The 16,860-nt window shown below is 38.7% G+C and overlaps 1 protein-coding gene across 1 annotated transcript in view; it reads right to left on the minus strand.

Moving 5' to 3' along the window:
• Positions 1–7,867: 7,867 nt before the first annotated feature.
• Positions 7,868–16,860, minus strand: part of LOC118564137 (complement factor H-like) — a 33,271-nt gene continuing 24,278 nt past the window's right edge. The window contains exons 9-11 of the mRNA XM_036141007.1: positions 15,155–15,343; positions 8,929–9,114; positions 7,868–8,476 (exon numbers count right to left, since the gene is read on the minus strand). Of these exons, the coding sequence (XP_035996900.1) occupies positions 8,283–8,476; positions 8,929–9,114; positions 15,155–15,343 (569 nt within the window). The 3' untranslated portion in view covers positions 7,868–8,282. The remainder of the gene's footprint in view (positions 8,477–8,928; positions 9,115–15,154; positions 15,344–16,860) is intronic.

A 16,860-nucleotide genomic window follows, 5' to 3' on the forward strand; every position in this document is an offset into this window, starting at 1 on the left:
CTTCATTGGTAATGTGTAATACGAAGGGCTACCTGTACTGACCTTTGAACAAGAAGAATAAGAGCTTATCGTAACTTTATGTAATATAAACATGTTTTTAATGCTTTTGTCATTTTAAATCTGTAAATACAAGTATGATTAAAAAGGAAGAGACACTGAATAAAATAACATTTTAGATGCAGCTCCCTGGAGGCTTGTGCTATATCTTGAAGAGGCTTGAGGGGCACCGCATGTGGCCCTTGGGGGCTACATGGTGCCCGCAGGCACCATGACGGTGACCCCTGAGCACCAAAAACAAACTATACACAATACTGCAGGGCATAAGGCAAGGACAAGTCATTGCTATTTGTTATCAGGTTAACTTAACTACAGTTGTGTTCGAAATAATAGCAGTGCCTTTAGAAAAATGAGTAAATGTCAAAATTCTTCAAAGAAATTGTACTTTAATGAACACAGATACATTGGGGACACAGTACATTCTATTCCAAAGCAAAACAATTGCGCAAAGTCATCAAAACTTAAATAATAATAATAATATTTCAAATAAAGTAAGAAATGGCATGTTCAAAAGAATAGCAGTGTTGCCATCTTTCCTTGGAAACTCAAAAATGTACTGTACAAACAAAGAAATTCTTGATAAGTGAACCTAGCTGAGTATCCTAAACTAATATTTTGTTGCAAAACCACGGTTTCTGATGACTGCTTCACATCTGTGGTGCATGGAGTCAACCAACTTCTGGCATCGTTCCACAGGTATTGCAGCCCAGGATAATTGCACTGTATTCCACAATTCCTCAGCGTTTCTTGGTTTTGCCTCATGCACTGCACTTTTTATGTCAGCCCACAAGTTTTCAATGGGATTAAGGTCCGGGGATTGTGCTGGCCACTCCATCAGTTGAATCTTGTTCATCTGGAACCATGCTTTTGCTCGCTTGCTGGTGTGTTTGGGGTCATTATCCTGTTGAAAGGTCCACCTCAAAGGCATTTCCTCCTCAGCATATGGCAGCATGACCTCTTCCAGGATCCTGATGTACTGGAACTGATCCATGATCCCTTGTATGCGGTGAATCGGACCAACACCATAGTATGAAAAACATCCCCATATCATGATGCTTGCACCACCATGCTTAATGGTCTTCAGTGAGTACTGTGGCTTGAATTCTGTGTTTGCAGGGCGTCTGACATACTGCCTGTGACCCTTAGACCCAAAAAGAACAATCTTGCTTTCATCTGTCCACAAGATATTATGCCATTTCTTTTCAGGCCAGTCAATGTGCTCTTTGGCAAATTGTAAACGCTTCTGCACATGTCTTTTTCTCAGCAGTGGGACTTTGCGGGGGCTTCTTGCTGGAAGGTTAACCTCAGTAAGACGTCTTCTGATTGTCACAGTACTCACTGTCAACTGAAGGTCTTGCTTGATCCTCTTGGATCCCATCATTGGCTGAGTCTTCGCCAGTTTGGCTATTCTTCTGTCCATTCGAGGGGTTGTCTTTCTTTTTCTTCCTCGTTTTTCAGTTTTTTGCTCCCATTTCAGGGCATTTGAGATCATTTTAGCTGAACAGCCAATGATTTTCTGCACCTCTTTGTATGTTTTCCCTTCTTTAATCAATTTTTTTATTAGGAAACGCTCATCTTCAGAACAGTGTTTTGAACGACCCATTTTCCTTGTTTTTTCAGGACAAATGCACAGCCAGCATGCCAGTTGTCTTGATCCTTAAATACGGATCACCTGTTAACACCCTTTTTTCCCAGAATACCCTCCCTAATTGATGCCCTCTCTAATTGAACTCACCACTGCTATTTTTTTGAACACACCCTTTTCAGTTAATCATTCAATTTCACAGAATCCACAGTATGCATGGCTGTCCTGTTGGGTTTGTTGGTTTTCTATACCTTTATTTTACCCCCCAGAAACTTATCTGGGGTATAGAGTTTGAAATGTTAATAACACCAGTGATTTTCTTGCTGCTGTTGAGGCACTGCTATTATTTCGAACACAACTGTACCTTTGATAAATATTTCAAATTTGGAGCTATGCAATGCATACATCAAACGGTTTAATAACTATTATATGAAGAAAATCAGTTACACCCAACTTTAAATAAAAAACAACAAAATAACCCGATTCTTTGTATGAAGCCTACATATTGTACATGTCAAAGTTAAAACATTTTATGTTTTGCCAAAATGCAACAGCTGATGGTCCACAACGTGACCATGTGGTTTTCACCTGCACAAATCTAATCTCTACTTCCATGTTCGGCTTTGGGCCTGCAGCTGTCGGTGCTGCTGCCTTGCAGCAGGGAGGTTTGTGGCTCAAATCCCAGCCAGGTTTTTTTCCTCATGTTTGCATAGTGTCCTGTGCACATGAGGGTTATCTCCAGGCTCTTTGGCTTCATGTCCAGAAACATGCACTCCAAATGATTCCGTCAGCCCCAAGAAGTTCATTAGGTGTGGTTGTGTCCATGTACGGTTGTTTGTCCTGTGTGGACAAGCAAGATGTCAGGGAGATACCCTTCCTCTTGCCCTCTAACCCCAGAGGGTGGACAAAAGCTCCCTGTAATTACACATGGAGACACCACAATGGATGGGTGTTTGGAGGAGTTACATATAATAAAGTGCAATGTCCCATAGTTACCACCAGGGGGCACACATATTCCTGTTTCACTGTTGAAGTCTGAGGAAGTTGACCCTGAGACAGACTGAGAAAATGTTGGGAAAAAAGATTCTCTTCTCTCATTTGCGGTTGCATTTGGCAGAAGTAAAAGTGCTGAAGTAGTCAATGGTATTTATATTAAATTCACAAGAATTGTGCTTCTGTGTACGCTGGGCGGTCTCCAAGAAGGCGGTGAGCGACGGAAATAGGAGAGGCTCATTCGTGGATGTCATCAACTCAACTCAGCGAGCTTAAAGGCTCGGTGAAGTTTTGCATTTCAAGAGGAAAAAGTTTAAATTTGCTGACTCTACATTTGCATAGACGATAGACAATACACAGGCTACAGGTAAACACTGCTCCCAGAGCCCCATTGTTTCTTTGCCCAACAACCTTCAACACAGCTCCAGAGTTGGAAGCCCCATGTTTTTGAAATGTTTTAAAGCCACCAAGATACATTTCCAAATTAAAATCGGTCATTTAAATCAAAACACATTTACTGCACAGGCCCTGACTGCAGACAGTGTGCCCAATAGAGCCTAAAATCCAACGAGTAAAAACCCAGATTTGGCTGAAAGGTTTCAGGTACGCGTATCAGTAAGTGAGAGCATGATCAAAAAAAGTACATTTATTCATTCAGTTCAAAAAGTCAAGCTTGTGTTTAATCTAGACAAATTAAAAATTAAGTGATGTATTGTTTTACTTCAGCTGACTTTGATGCTTATGTATTACAGCCAGATGGAGGAAATTTAGATATTTGAGAGAAAAAAAAAAACTTTTTAACTCAGAAATGTCAGCTTACTTAAAAGTACGTCCATGTATTGACAAGTATACGCACTTAATGCTCGGTTGGGGCTCCTTTTACATGAATCATTGCGTTAATGTAGCGCGGCATGGAGGGGATCAGCCTCTGGTTCTGCTGAGATGTAATGAAAGCCCAGGCTGCTTTGATATTTCTTTATTTTACTCTCTATGAGCCCTACATTTTTTTCTGTGGGGTTAAGGTCAGCCCAGTCTACTGGCCAACTTATCACAGTAAGACACTTGATTTCCTTATTAAATGTAATCTTTGCTTTCACCTGAAAAGATGACTTTGGACCACTGAGCAGTTGTTCGGTTGGTTTTAGACGTAGTTCTTAAAGCTGCAGTCCATGCTTCACGAATCCCTTCAGTAGACTTTGCAGAATCCTCTTAAGGCTGTTGCTGTCCCTGTTTATGTTCATGTCCAGCTACCATATGTTTTCCTTCCACTCAATTTTCTGTTGATGTCCTTGGATGCAACGCCTTCATAATAGATCATAATATGGTTTTATATCAAGATTAAGCAAAATAAACATTTGAAATACATTATTTGTATGTGGAATACTTTTATAAAATGCTTTCCAAAAGCCTAGAAGCACAAATTTGGCTTTCTGAGAAAAAGCTATGTTTAGTTTTCAGCAGATGGACTATACTCCGGTAGAAGCCCTGACGTGGGGTTAAACAACGTATAACCTCAGAATCAGCTTTATTCACCAGCCCTGTGCACGCAAACAAGGAAGCTGAAGTTCCTTTTTAAAGGTGTGTGTTGACTTGTTTTGGAATAATTCCTCAAACGGTCAGATTTTTTTTCTAACTTCCCCCATAGACGTTCTGTTTTCCCTAACTCAGTTCTTTGACTTTTAGGATCACTTTCTCTTCTTCAAGTTGAGTTGACACTGAGGGCCAACGTGTCGTAATCTTGTCCCGAAATTTCAGAGAGAAATTTTGCATATTCTGCATTTCTCAAAAAAGGAAAAAAACAACAGTACCATTGGCGGCCAGCAGGGGACGCTCATTGCTGTTTTTTCTGAAGTCCAGAACCACTGCCTTGGTTTTCTACCTATTGGCAGATCATCTTATTTACCTGCTCAAATCAAGGACAAATACACTAAATTCAAGACAATCTGACTTATTTTTAGTTCAGTTTTTGCAATGCTTCTGTGTGAATCTTTCAAGACGGCATCAAAGTGACCTACATGCACGTAAACCAGAAGAAGACATCACAGCAGCGTGTTGATAGCTTGAGAGCCGAGAATATTAATCCTCTGATGCATGGATTATGAAAGCCTTAGTCAAGATTTTTTTCTCAAGTGTTTTTTTTTCTTCTTAGGACATGAAAAAAATTTTAAACGTTTTTTTTTTTTTTTTTTTAAATAACGTTATTTCATGAAGTTACAGAAATGTCCAATGCAGTGGACTACATGTGCCTTAGAACTCAACATAAAACATTATGAATTTATTGTAAAAAAAAAAAAAAAAAAGGATCTTGTATTCTGTTGTAAATATACAAACAATTGTTTAATTTTATGCTTTGAAAAATATTTCAACATATTTTGTTGAAATTTATTGGACAACTCTGTAGGCTGCCTTATTCTTTGCTGTGTTTGAAGTCGGTAATATAAATAATTGGTATAATATGAATTTATTGTAAAAAAAGAATGATATTGTATTCTGTTGTAAATATACAAACAATTGTTTAATTTTATGCTTTGAAAAATATGTCAACATCTTTTTTTTAAATTTCTTGGACTATTCTGTGGGCTGCCTTATTCTTTGCTGTGTTTGAAGTCTACAATATAAATAATTGGTAATAGTTACACAAACTACAGCTAATCTGCACAAAATATACACAAAGTATACACAAAATATACAAAAATGTAAATTTTAAATGAATACCTTATATGTGTAATGTTAAAACACTCAATTATAAGCAAAACAATTACAAAACACAGTAAAGCAATTATATAACTTCTGTTGAAAAAATGTAATGGGTGATGGTTAATCGTAATTGTCTACATATTGGACACAAAATTTTATATTTAAAACTGATAATATCCTTCCTTAGATGTTACTATAAATCATCATATTTTTTTTTACCTGTTGGGCTCTTCTACCATAGAAGGATTGAGAGGATATGCCAGCAGTGCTCGACAGCGGTGGCTGTTTGTTGGCCATCTTGAATTCAGAAGAAATTTACTTGCAGTTGCAATGACTGACCACTGAATTTACCACAATGGAGTGTGGCAGCAGAGAGCATTCTAGACACTAATATGCAGTTTCACCATAGAAAAAATTTAATTAAAGAGATATTTACTTTTTAGTAGCTGTCCACTACAGTGACCGCTATGGACCAGAGGGCTAAAACCACATCATAACAAGAAGAAGAAAGGTAAGAATAAAAGGGCACAGCTACCATCTGCGGTTTTTGTGAAGGCGTGGCTGCTACTGCTTAGAGAAGTATATGTGGATGTGTATTAATAGCCAGGACAGTGACAAAAATGGTGGATGAATATCTTGTGAACATTGTTATGGTACATACAGGTATCGAAACTAAAACTTGGCTGGCAGGGGCACTATCCCCCTGTGGAGAGACCTGGTGGCCAAGGAAATCAATAGCTGGCCGGGTGAATTGATATTTAGTTACTCCGTTTACACTACCCTTTTTTAACCGAGCCGAGACCAATCCGAGCTCGGTAACCGAGATAACTCTGGAGTGTAAATGAAATGCAAACTGAACTGAACCGAGCTAGACACAACCGGACCGCACTAAATGCAGACCAGTTCCAGAGGTGGGTTCGGCTCAGTTTTTCCTTATCTCGGTTATCTGATAACGAAGAGTGCATGAGCAGACCGCGTCATCTCCGTGCAGTCAGCTGACATTTCAGACATTCATAAAAATTCTAGCTTCCCTACCGTGACACACGATTCCCAGTGACGATTCTGCTTAGTAGTGCGATGAACCTCAGCGTCTGTCGTTGTTTCCTGCATCTGTAAATCCTTATTAGACGTTTGTTTGTCTTATCCACTTCCCAAAAGCCAACTCTGCCAAGTAAATTCACCAAAAGTTGCTGTCTTCGCCTGACTCGCCGCAAACAACGACGTATCAAACATAACTGCCTGAATGTTACGGGCGCCGCCATTTTGATTTGCAAAATCAAAATGGCCATTTTGCCATTTTGATTTTTGCAAAATCAAAATGGCATATCAAATATACTGCATACACACTGCATTGTTTTCAGGTGCAAGACACTTGAAAGAAGATATCACGATGGATTCTTCTGGACAGTTTATTGTAAGTCTATAAAAGTAATAAAGAACGTAAATGCAGATTCAGTCTTCACCACTGGAACAAACCCTCCCCCAATGCAGACTTTCACTTTGTATAAGTCCAAAGGTGATAGGACAAAATAAAAATTACTTTAACAAAGATAATAAAACTTTGCATTAGACTAACATTTTGTGTCACATAGCACACTATTTTGAAACTATTTGCTCTTAAAAGGCATCTTAATGAACAGAAATCCACTCTGAAAGAGAATGCATGAACTAAAATGCATGTGTGTTTTCCCATAACAAAAAGCTTTTTAACATTATAACCAGTGTGCGATTTGCAAAAAAAAAAAAAAAAAAAACAGAGGGGGGGGGGATCATTTCAAAAGTTTTATTAATGAATAAAAGTGTTATTAATAATGGTTAGCTAGCAGGTGCTCTTTAATGTAGCTAGCTAGATCCAGTAGGTTAGACTATTGTTTTTAAACTTGCGCCATCTACTGTCGGGATTTGGAAGTGGGTATTAGTTTACTTTTACCGCTTTGAGCAGAAAACGTAATAATACTCTTTAAAAACAAACAAAAAATTTAATTTACAAATGTGAATGACACAAGACATGTATTGATGTCTTAAGCCTCCCTGGTAAGGTCTATTCAGGGGTTCTGGAAAGGAGGGTCCGTCGGATAGTCGAATCTCAGATTCAGGAGGAGCAGTGTGGTTTTCGTCCTGGCCGTGGAACACTGGACCAGCTCTATACCCTCAGCAGGATCCTGGAGGGGGCATGGGAGTTTGCCCAACCAGTCTACATGTGTTTTGTGGATCTGGAGAAGGCATTCGACCATGTCCCCTGAGGGATCCTGTGGGGGGTACTCCGGGAGTATGGAGTACTGGGCCCTTTAATAAGGCCTGTCAACTGGGAACAGGTCCAACTGAACCCCTGCAATGAGATCCAGACTCCTGCTCCTCATGTACAGAGACAGGATGACCCCAGTAAAGTAAATGTAAAAAAAGTTTGTTTTTGCGATCTTCTGCCCAGGAAATAGCTTGTAAATTACTGTACTGAAAATGAAATTTGAAAGAAACAGAGGAATGCAAGGATCTTAATTTTAAATATTAAATAAAGCCAGAAACTGAAGACACTGATCAAGTCAAATGGTTTTACTTTTCAAACAGTCAACAAAATATGTCGTACAGCTGGATAAAAGTTTCTATCAGGATTTTAGTATGCTCCGAATGCAATATTATGTAGACTGACAGAGAGGTCATTTGTGCCGTTGCTTCATTCATGAATATTTTGCAACTTTTATCTTGACAGACATGTTGAAGAACAAATGCAATTCACTTATGAAGAATGACATCTTTATTTTTCTTTTTGTTTGGAAGCATTTTAGATACATCTGTTTTCTTATGTTTTCATAAAAAATGCAGAGGAAGAGGACTAAATGCAGTACTTGTATTAAAATGACCACAGCAGCAATAAGGTACATAGGTCTTTACATTAGTAAGTCAATTACATATTTTTGTGATTACATATTTATTTTAAGCTCTCCAAAGACTTTTATTGGCAAGTGGGCAGGGTCACCTCCCCATCATTACACTCCACACGCATTGGTACTCTGCCAACATGTCTTGTTCCTGGTTTACAAACAAATGTAAGGTGATCCTTATGTGGCGCATATAGCTTATTGCTATAACCATATGCAACCCAAATATTATGTGTGTTCATTAACTGCTCGTTCACAGTGCAGGGTTCTGAAAAAGAAAAAAAAAGAAAAATATTATTTACTTAGTCCATAAAATAGAAAAAATAACACAGGCCAATTTTAATACATTTGTTTTTCAATATTAAATGTCACGATCCTTTGCTGTTTTACAACTAAACATGCTGTTAAATGAGCCCTTGCATTTTATTTATTTTTTACATTTGTTAATTTTCTGGTTAATCACATACCACAAGTACCACCACATACTTTAGGATTTTTGTTTTAAATATGTTTTGTAACAATGTTAGTTTTTTTTTTTTTTTTACATTATTTTAAACCATGTATAAAGTTATAAGTGTCTGCTTTGATATCATGCAATTACACATTTTTTATTCCTACTCTCAACTGGAAAAATCGGAGATTTCATACGAGAGAACAGCTTTTAAATCACAATCTGGAAATATTACAACATGCAAAATGAAACGTGTAAAGTTGACTTACTGAGGCATCTCATGTCTCCTATCCATACTCCGTTGTTGCAGGTTTTAAATGGTTCCCCGTTCATAGTATACATTTGCTGACAGATGTATTCAACTTTGTCACCATGTTGAAACACAGAATCTGAGCCAATATATGATTTGGTGTCTCCATCTTCAAGACGTGGTGGTGCTGAACAAGCTATAGGAGCTAAAAAAATTTGGGCAATGAGAAAAAAAGTAGTTTAAGACGGTGCTTCATCACATTAACATGTAGATCTGGTATTTAAGATATACTTCAACACAAAATATACCTTTTGCAAACAGCAATGGCTTTTTCTTAACTTAGTGGTTCATGGACTTGGTCCGTACCTAAAATCCACACTGCAAATCTCATGCGGGAATGTTTGCTGGTCCACGTAGGTAATTATTGTTCAAAAAGCACCAATTACAAGCTCCAATCAGCAATACACTGTCAAAATCCTAAAACTGTAGCTTCCATCTACCAAAGAGTACTAAGGTGCCTAATCAGATTCTGGAAGAGGGCGGATGACCTTCAATAAATACTATGTGCTCGAGCCGAGTGGTTTAGGCATAACAATGAGTTAGTCTATGTGACGGCCCTGCTGTGAGCAAGTGGCCGGTGATTGTTTTTTTATGCAGGTCCTTGATTGTGGGAGGTGCTTCCAATTACGTGGCCAGCTGATGGGTTTTAAGGAGCGCCAGTCTACCCATGAGGAGGTGTCCGAAGCTCAGCGCACCATTGGTCGTAGATGTTGCTGAAGCTCCAGTGTGCCACAGAGGACTAGGGTTGATCCAGGGGACCAGCCGAGGCCTATGCAGGACCAAGTCTTCCATAATTAAAAATAAATACAGAAATAAATAAATGCTCAATAAATAAATATGCATACAATTATGTGCCACCAAAAATATAATAAACAAATAAATGTAGGTAGAAAATAAATTATACAGTGAGACAAAATGTATATATCTCCTTTAATTAGCCACTTTATTTATTAATTACTTATTTTTTTTAAGTATTTATTTATGTGCATGTTATAATATTTTTGTCTGTTTTATTCTTTCTTTGTATTTTTTTTGCCCTATTTATTTCTCCGATGCTATTTATTTCTGCCTGTCCTTTTTACATTTCTGTTTGTCTTTTTTACATTTCTGTCTGTCCTTTTTACATTTCTGTTTCTCGTTTTTACATTTCTGTCTGTCCTTTTTACATTTCTGTTTCTCGTTTTTACATTTCTGTCTGTCCTTTTTACATTTCTGTTTGCTGTTTTTACATTTCTGTCTGTCCTTTTTACATTTCCGTTTCTCGTTTTTACATTTCTGTCTCTCGTTTTTACATTTCTGCCTGTCCTTTTACATTTATGTATGCATTTCTGCCTCATTATGCAAATGAGGAGGGGCTGTGTCTTAAGGGCTCAACTTCTTCCCATTGGTTGGTTAGCATTTTACTGCATCGGTCAATCTACATGGCTTTTCCCCGCACTAAAGCTTTGTTTAGTAGTTTCAAACTCAGCAGACAGACGTTCAGTGTCCGACCTCTTACGGGAAGCTGCTAATAGACTGGAAGAATTAGAACGCTGTACATTTGGGATCTGAAATGTTTTTCGGTGGTTTCAGATTCGGCTTTCCAGATCAATAACTCATCGGCGGATGATTTATTCTACAAAACAGACACCTCTCCGCAACCACCGCATGGCAGACACTGAGCTACAACCGTAGTTTCCTCAAAACGAGTCTTAGTCCGTGGGCCAGAATCTGTGGGACGTCTCCTTAAAAAGTTTCGTATGAACTGTCAGACGGCAACTTTCTTGCACTTAGGTAAGTTGCTACACATAGCAGTGATCTCAAAACACCAATGTTCCCACGTTTTCACTTGCACATTAATAAGTTATTGCTGATAAAAAATCTAAACCGTTGCGCTCCCGTCCGAGAGGTCACGTGATTTGATTTTTGCTGCTCAGCAAATCAGATCGGTGTATTGTCAGCTGAGTGCGTTCAATCTGTAAGGTGTTGTGAAAATTTGTTTCCAGACGAAAAAAGCCCAATAATAGTATTTTCTGGCGCCAGTTGGAAAGATCTTGATGGCAAAGAAAAAGAAATAGCCCAGACCATCCATCATCCATTTTCTAACACCCTTATCCCTGCTGGGTTCGTGAAGGTTGCTGGTGCCGATCTCCGGCTGTCAATGGGCGAGAGGCGGGGTATAAACTGGACAGGTCGGCAGTCCATCACAGGGCAGAAATAGTCCAGACTTTTACTCATTTTACTGTGATATCACCAAGACCTGCTGCGCTAGGATAGCACAGCCAAACGACTTATCCCCGGCAAAATTTGGATTCCCTGCGTCGGGAGAATGTTTGAAATCAATAAAAGTTTTAACCTTCAGCTTTGTGAAGTCTAAATACTTTTAAACATCACATTCTAATAAAATGAAATTGATTTTTTAAAATCCTAATACATTGTTCTGTTTTTAAAATCGGCATATCTCGTTTTCTTAATATAGTTAATATCTCTATATGGTTCTTGGTTGAATTAAAATCTTATTAAATCTGATAATTTTGGCTGTACCTTTATTCAGTGTTTATTTGATCACACATGAAATCCGCTTTATATGATCTATTCATGCGGGTCTAGCTACCAAAAAAGAAAAAGAAAAAAGACGAACAAGTAGACAGCTGTGATGTACTCATGAAGGTGGATTTTTGGTTTAAGCAGACAGACATGGGACAATCTAATAACATAAAGCTAATATTTTTGTGACACATGTGGAAATGACCACAGAGCCGTTTTCTTTCTCATAACATGTTATACTGAGTGATCAATGGAGTTTTAACCGACATAACAATCCTTTATGATCGCACTAACAAGTGTTACATTTTTAGTTTTAGCCCACTAACTGAACGATAATGTAACGACACCATCGCTATATTTCGTTAAGAAAAGTAAAACATCTTCATTTCCACGCCGGTTGTAGATGAGGCGGAGTTGACTGGATTCATTCTTCCAGCTGAATGCGCTCCCGACGCAGGGAATCCAAATTCTGCCGGGGATAAGTCGTTTGGCTGTGCTATCCTAGCGCAGCAGGTCTTGGTGATATCACAGTAAAATGAGTAAAAGTCTGGACTATTTCTGCCCTGTGATGGACTGCCGACCTGTCCAGTTTATACCCCGCCTCTCGCCCATTGACAGCCGGAGATCGGCACCAGCAACCTTCACGAACCCAGCAGGGATAAGGGTGTTAGAAAATGGATGATGGATGGTCTGGGCTATTTCTTTTTCTTTGCCATCAAGATCTTTCCAACTGGCGCCAGAAAATACTATTATTGGGCTTTTTTCGTCTGGAAACAAATTTTCACAACACCTTACAGATTGAACGCACTCAGCTGACAATACAGCGATCTGATTGGCTGAGCAGCAAAAATCGAATCACGTGACCTCTCGGACGGGAGCGCAACCGTTTAGATTTTTTATCAGCAATAACTTATTAATGTGCAAGTGAAAACGTGGGAACATTGGTGTTTTGAGATCACTGCTATGTGTAGCAACTTATCCCGGTGCAAGAAAGTTGCCCCCTGACAGTTCATACGAAACTTTTTAAGGAGACGTCCCACAGATTCTGGCCCACGGACTAAGACTCGTTTTGAGGAAACTACGGTTGTAGCTCAGTGTCTGCCATGCGGTGGTTGCGGAGAGGTGTCTGTTTTGTAGAATAAATCATCCGCCGATGAGTTATTGATCTGGAAAGCCGAATCTGAAACCACCGAAAAACATTTCAGATCCCAAATGTACAGCGTTCTAATTCTTCCAGTCTATTAGCAGCTTCCCGTAAGAGGTCGGCCACTGAACGTCTGTCTGCTGAGTTTGACATTACTAAACAATTCTTTAGTGCGGGGAAAAGCCATGTAGATTGACCGATGCAGTAAAATGCTAACCAACCAATGGGAAGAAGTTGAGCCCTTAAGACACAGCCCCTCCTCATTTGCATAATGAGGCAGAAATGCATACAGAAATGTATAAAGGACAGGCAGAAATGTAAAAACGAGAGACAGAAATGTATAAAGGACAGACAGAAATGTAAAAACGAGAAACAGAAATGTAAAAAGGACAGACAGAAAGGTAAAAACGAGAAACAGAAATGTAAAAAGGACAGACAGAAAGGTAAAAACGAGAAACAGAAATGTAAAAAAGACAAACAGAAATTTAAAAAGGACAGGCAGAAATAAATAGCATCGGAGAAATAAATAGGGCAAAAATATACAAAGAAAGAATAAAACAGACAAATATATTATAACATGCACATAAATAAATACTTAAAAAAATAAGTAATTAATAAATAAAGTGGCTAATTAAAGGAGATATATACATTTTGTCTCACTGTATAATTTATTTTCTACCTACATTTATTTGTTTATTATATTTTTGGTGGCACATAATTGTATGCATATTTATTTATTGAGCATTTATTTATTTCTGTATTTATTTTTAATTATGGAAGACTTGGTCCTCCATAGAGGCCAGGACCCAAACAAGAATGAGAGAAGACCAGGCGGAGGGAGCACATCTTGGGCTGCTGCGCGTTAATTTATTAAATGCCTCTGAAGGGCTAAAATCGTTGGTTTGCTGTTTCCTCCCTGTATTTGTTGCGGCTGTTTGAGCCGGGTCATAACAGTCTAAATTTAAAATTCAATCTGATGTTTAAAGTAGACTCAATACTGTACGAGAAGAAGAATAAGACAAGAACTGATTTACCTCCACACTGTGGCGGGGGGAGGGGGGGACAGGGGGGGGGGGGGGGTGCTCCACTGTCCGTTTCCCAAACAACAGTGGACTGTTGAATCTGGCCCTCCTGTGCTGTTATGCAGCTGCTGTTTAGTTTCTCCAATATAGGAGTCCTCGCACTCCTCGCAGCATTGGACCACAAACACAACACCGCTCAAGCTGTGGTTTAGGGGTTCTGTCTTTGGGATGAACCAGTTGTTGTCTGAGGGTGTTCTTAGGTTTGAAATTTACTAGTATGTTGTGTTTGGCAAAAACCTTCCTGAGTTTCTCAGGAACTCCTGAAACATATGGAAGGACAATGTTCTTGCCTCTCTCTGTTCTCTCCTGTGTGTTGAGTCTTTTGACAACTTTATTGGCTGATTTGACAAAGGCCCATTTCAGGTAACCACAAGCTTGCAGCAATTTCCTGATGTGCTGGTGTTCTTTTTTTTCCCCCTCTGTGGCAAAGGGGATGTTGTCAGCCCGGTATCTCGGAGTTCTGATAACCTCAGCTGAAAAAAGCCATCACCAAACAGAGGGGGAGGATTGTGTTTCCAACTATCCAGTGTTTACAGCTCGCTCCAACACATTAGATCAGCATCTCATCATCATTCAGGTGACCAAGTACTCCACTCACACCAAGCAATAGCTTCTAATGACCCAGGACAGTGTCCTTAAAAACAGCAGAACTCCAACTGCAGGTTGCTCAAGTTTGAGCCACCAGAACTGACAAAGACTCCTGGAAAGGTGTCGAAACGTTTTCAGACAGCAGGTAAGATAGTCTTGCATATGAGCAGTTATTTAAAAAGTGAAAAATCCTCCACTCTACTTTTGGCATGATGATGATGATGATGATGATGACCTTTTTGCTAAGAACTTCTTTAGCGTCATGGACTCTCTTAACTTTATTCAGCATGTGTCAGGACCTACTCACTCCAAAGGACACACCTTGGACCTTGTTTTGACTTTAAGTTTGAACATTGATTTTATGTGCGCTGAGGATATTTCTAATTCAGACCATCACTGTATTATTTTAAATTTATCTCAAATTGTTTTACAGACTTCTACTCTCCATGAAGTTAGCTATCCCTTTTTAAATTCGTCGACAGCTGATCTTCCTTTTAGACATCCGGAGGTGTGGAGGTATAAAAGGAAACTCAGATTTCACAAGGCCATTACTGTTGCTGCTCCAAGAATATGGAATGAAATGGCCCCTTTACTGTCTACTTTTATAACTCTTTAAAAACACATTTTAGTCCTTGGCTTTTGGTACAGTATGAGACTTTTTGTTTTTACTCTGTTTTATTGATTGCACTGTTGTTAACTGTCTGTTCTTATTGTTCTCTACTTGTTATATGTTTTAAATGTTTCTGTCTATTCACATGTGCAGGGCTTTGTCGAAGCTGTGGATGTGTCAAAGTGCTTTACAAATAAATAAAGTTAATTAAATTAAGCACTTAAAAGGAACTTACCAGAGCAGGTTGGAAAGGAGGCGCTCCATTGGCCAGTTCCTAAACATTCGATTTCTTCTGGGCCATCCAGTTTATGATCAGCTCCACAGAAAAAACGCAACTTGTGTCCGGCTACGATCGCTTCACCAGTCGATGGTATTCCAGCTATGTACAGACGAGGATGCAGCCCGCCAATTTCACAGTTGTTCGCTGAAAAAAGAAAACAGGGAGTGTAATACAAACACGACAATCTGCCAGTAAGTGAGACCAAAGAAAACTCAGGTATTACGGTCAAATTGCTCCTTTGCCCATTAGAGCTGCCATTTCATACACACCTGTTGCCATTTTGTCCAAGACTACTTTCATTTTTTACACGCTAACAAACAATTTTGTAAACAAAGTATTTAACCATTGCTAAATGAAATTTTGAAAGAAGCTGCTCTTTATTACTTTGTATGACCTGACAAAATGTATTCACGCCCTTGTTGCAGCTGCTGAGCTTAGCTCATTTCTGAGCCTTTACATCTTGTTGCAACCTGGGGAGAGTCTCAGGAGGATACTAATGTACTAATGCTCATTATGGTCAAATGATGTCATTTAACGTTGAATGTTTCATATGGAAAGTGTGTTTCACACTGACCATGGGGATTCCTCGTATCAGCTTGGTAAACCAGCAACTTAAACTATTTTTCTTCACTTTACTTTTCTTTTTTATGTCTCTCATGAACAACTTCTACTGGAGGAAGCTGCTTATATCTTTCTGTTCAATTGATAATAGATAACATATTTTCATCTTTTATGTGAATCAATTGGGGCTCAGGGCCAAAACCGATGGAAATAGCATTTATTATAAAATTTCCACACTTGATGTTCTTGCTTTCCCATTTGCCATCTCTACATGTGATGGAGGCTTCTTGCTCTATTTTATGCTTTTCACGGCACTGATAAGTCACAGAGTGGTTGGTCAAGTATTCCTTCTGATACGGCACAGTGATGACTGCATTCTCAACTTTGGGTGGTGGTCCACAGTGTTTAGCAGTAGCTGCAAGATTATTAGGAAAAAAATAGTCATTCCAGCTATCAGGGTCAAAACGTTAAATTCAACTTATTTTTAGACATTTTTGAGGCCTGAGTTTAGAGATGCAAATATTTCTCAGTTGATCTTGGTGAAGTATACTTAAAGTAATTCTTACAGTTTTAATTACATGAACTATATAAAAATAAACAGCCTTTCTCTCTCTCTTGTCTGACATTAAATTCAACATTAGCTGTTAGCATTAGTTAGAATTATTAAAATTGTTTGCGTTTGCTGAATACCAGACTAATGACAAAAATTGTATTTTAATACTTTCTTTAAAGTCAGACGTTTTCATATAGTCCACTACTCCTTAAGGGATGAATTAACTGCACTGGACGAATTTCATGTATGTTGCAATGATAAATAAAGATAATTATTTGGTCATCCTTTCACAAGCCTCCCAGGCGCTCCATGAAACAGCTCCATGTGTGCCAGAGATTAAAAAAACATGGTTATGAATTTGCTTCTCAACATCAGAACAGAAACAAAAGACCTTGTGGACATCCTGACTGAGGCTTGCCAAGTCTGGTTGCAGTGTGTGAATGCACAAAGGGATGAAGACTTTAATTTCTGGAAGTTTTTTTGTGCTCTGACGAAACACAAACTATAGAGTTTGACTGTAACAAGCATCCTTAGCAATAGAGTAAGA

Source organism: Fundulus heteroclitus, chromosome 9, assembly GCF_011125445.2.
Source record: "Fundulus heteroclitus isolate FHET01 chromosome 9, MU-UCD_Fhet_4.1, whole genome shotgun sequence".
Classification (NCBI taxonomy): domain Eukaryota; kingdom Metazoa; phylum Chordata; class Actinopteri; order Cyprinodontiformes; family Fundulidae; genus Fundulus; species Fundulus heteroclitus.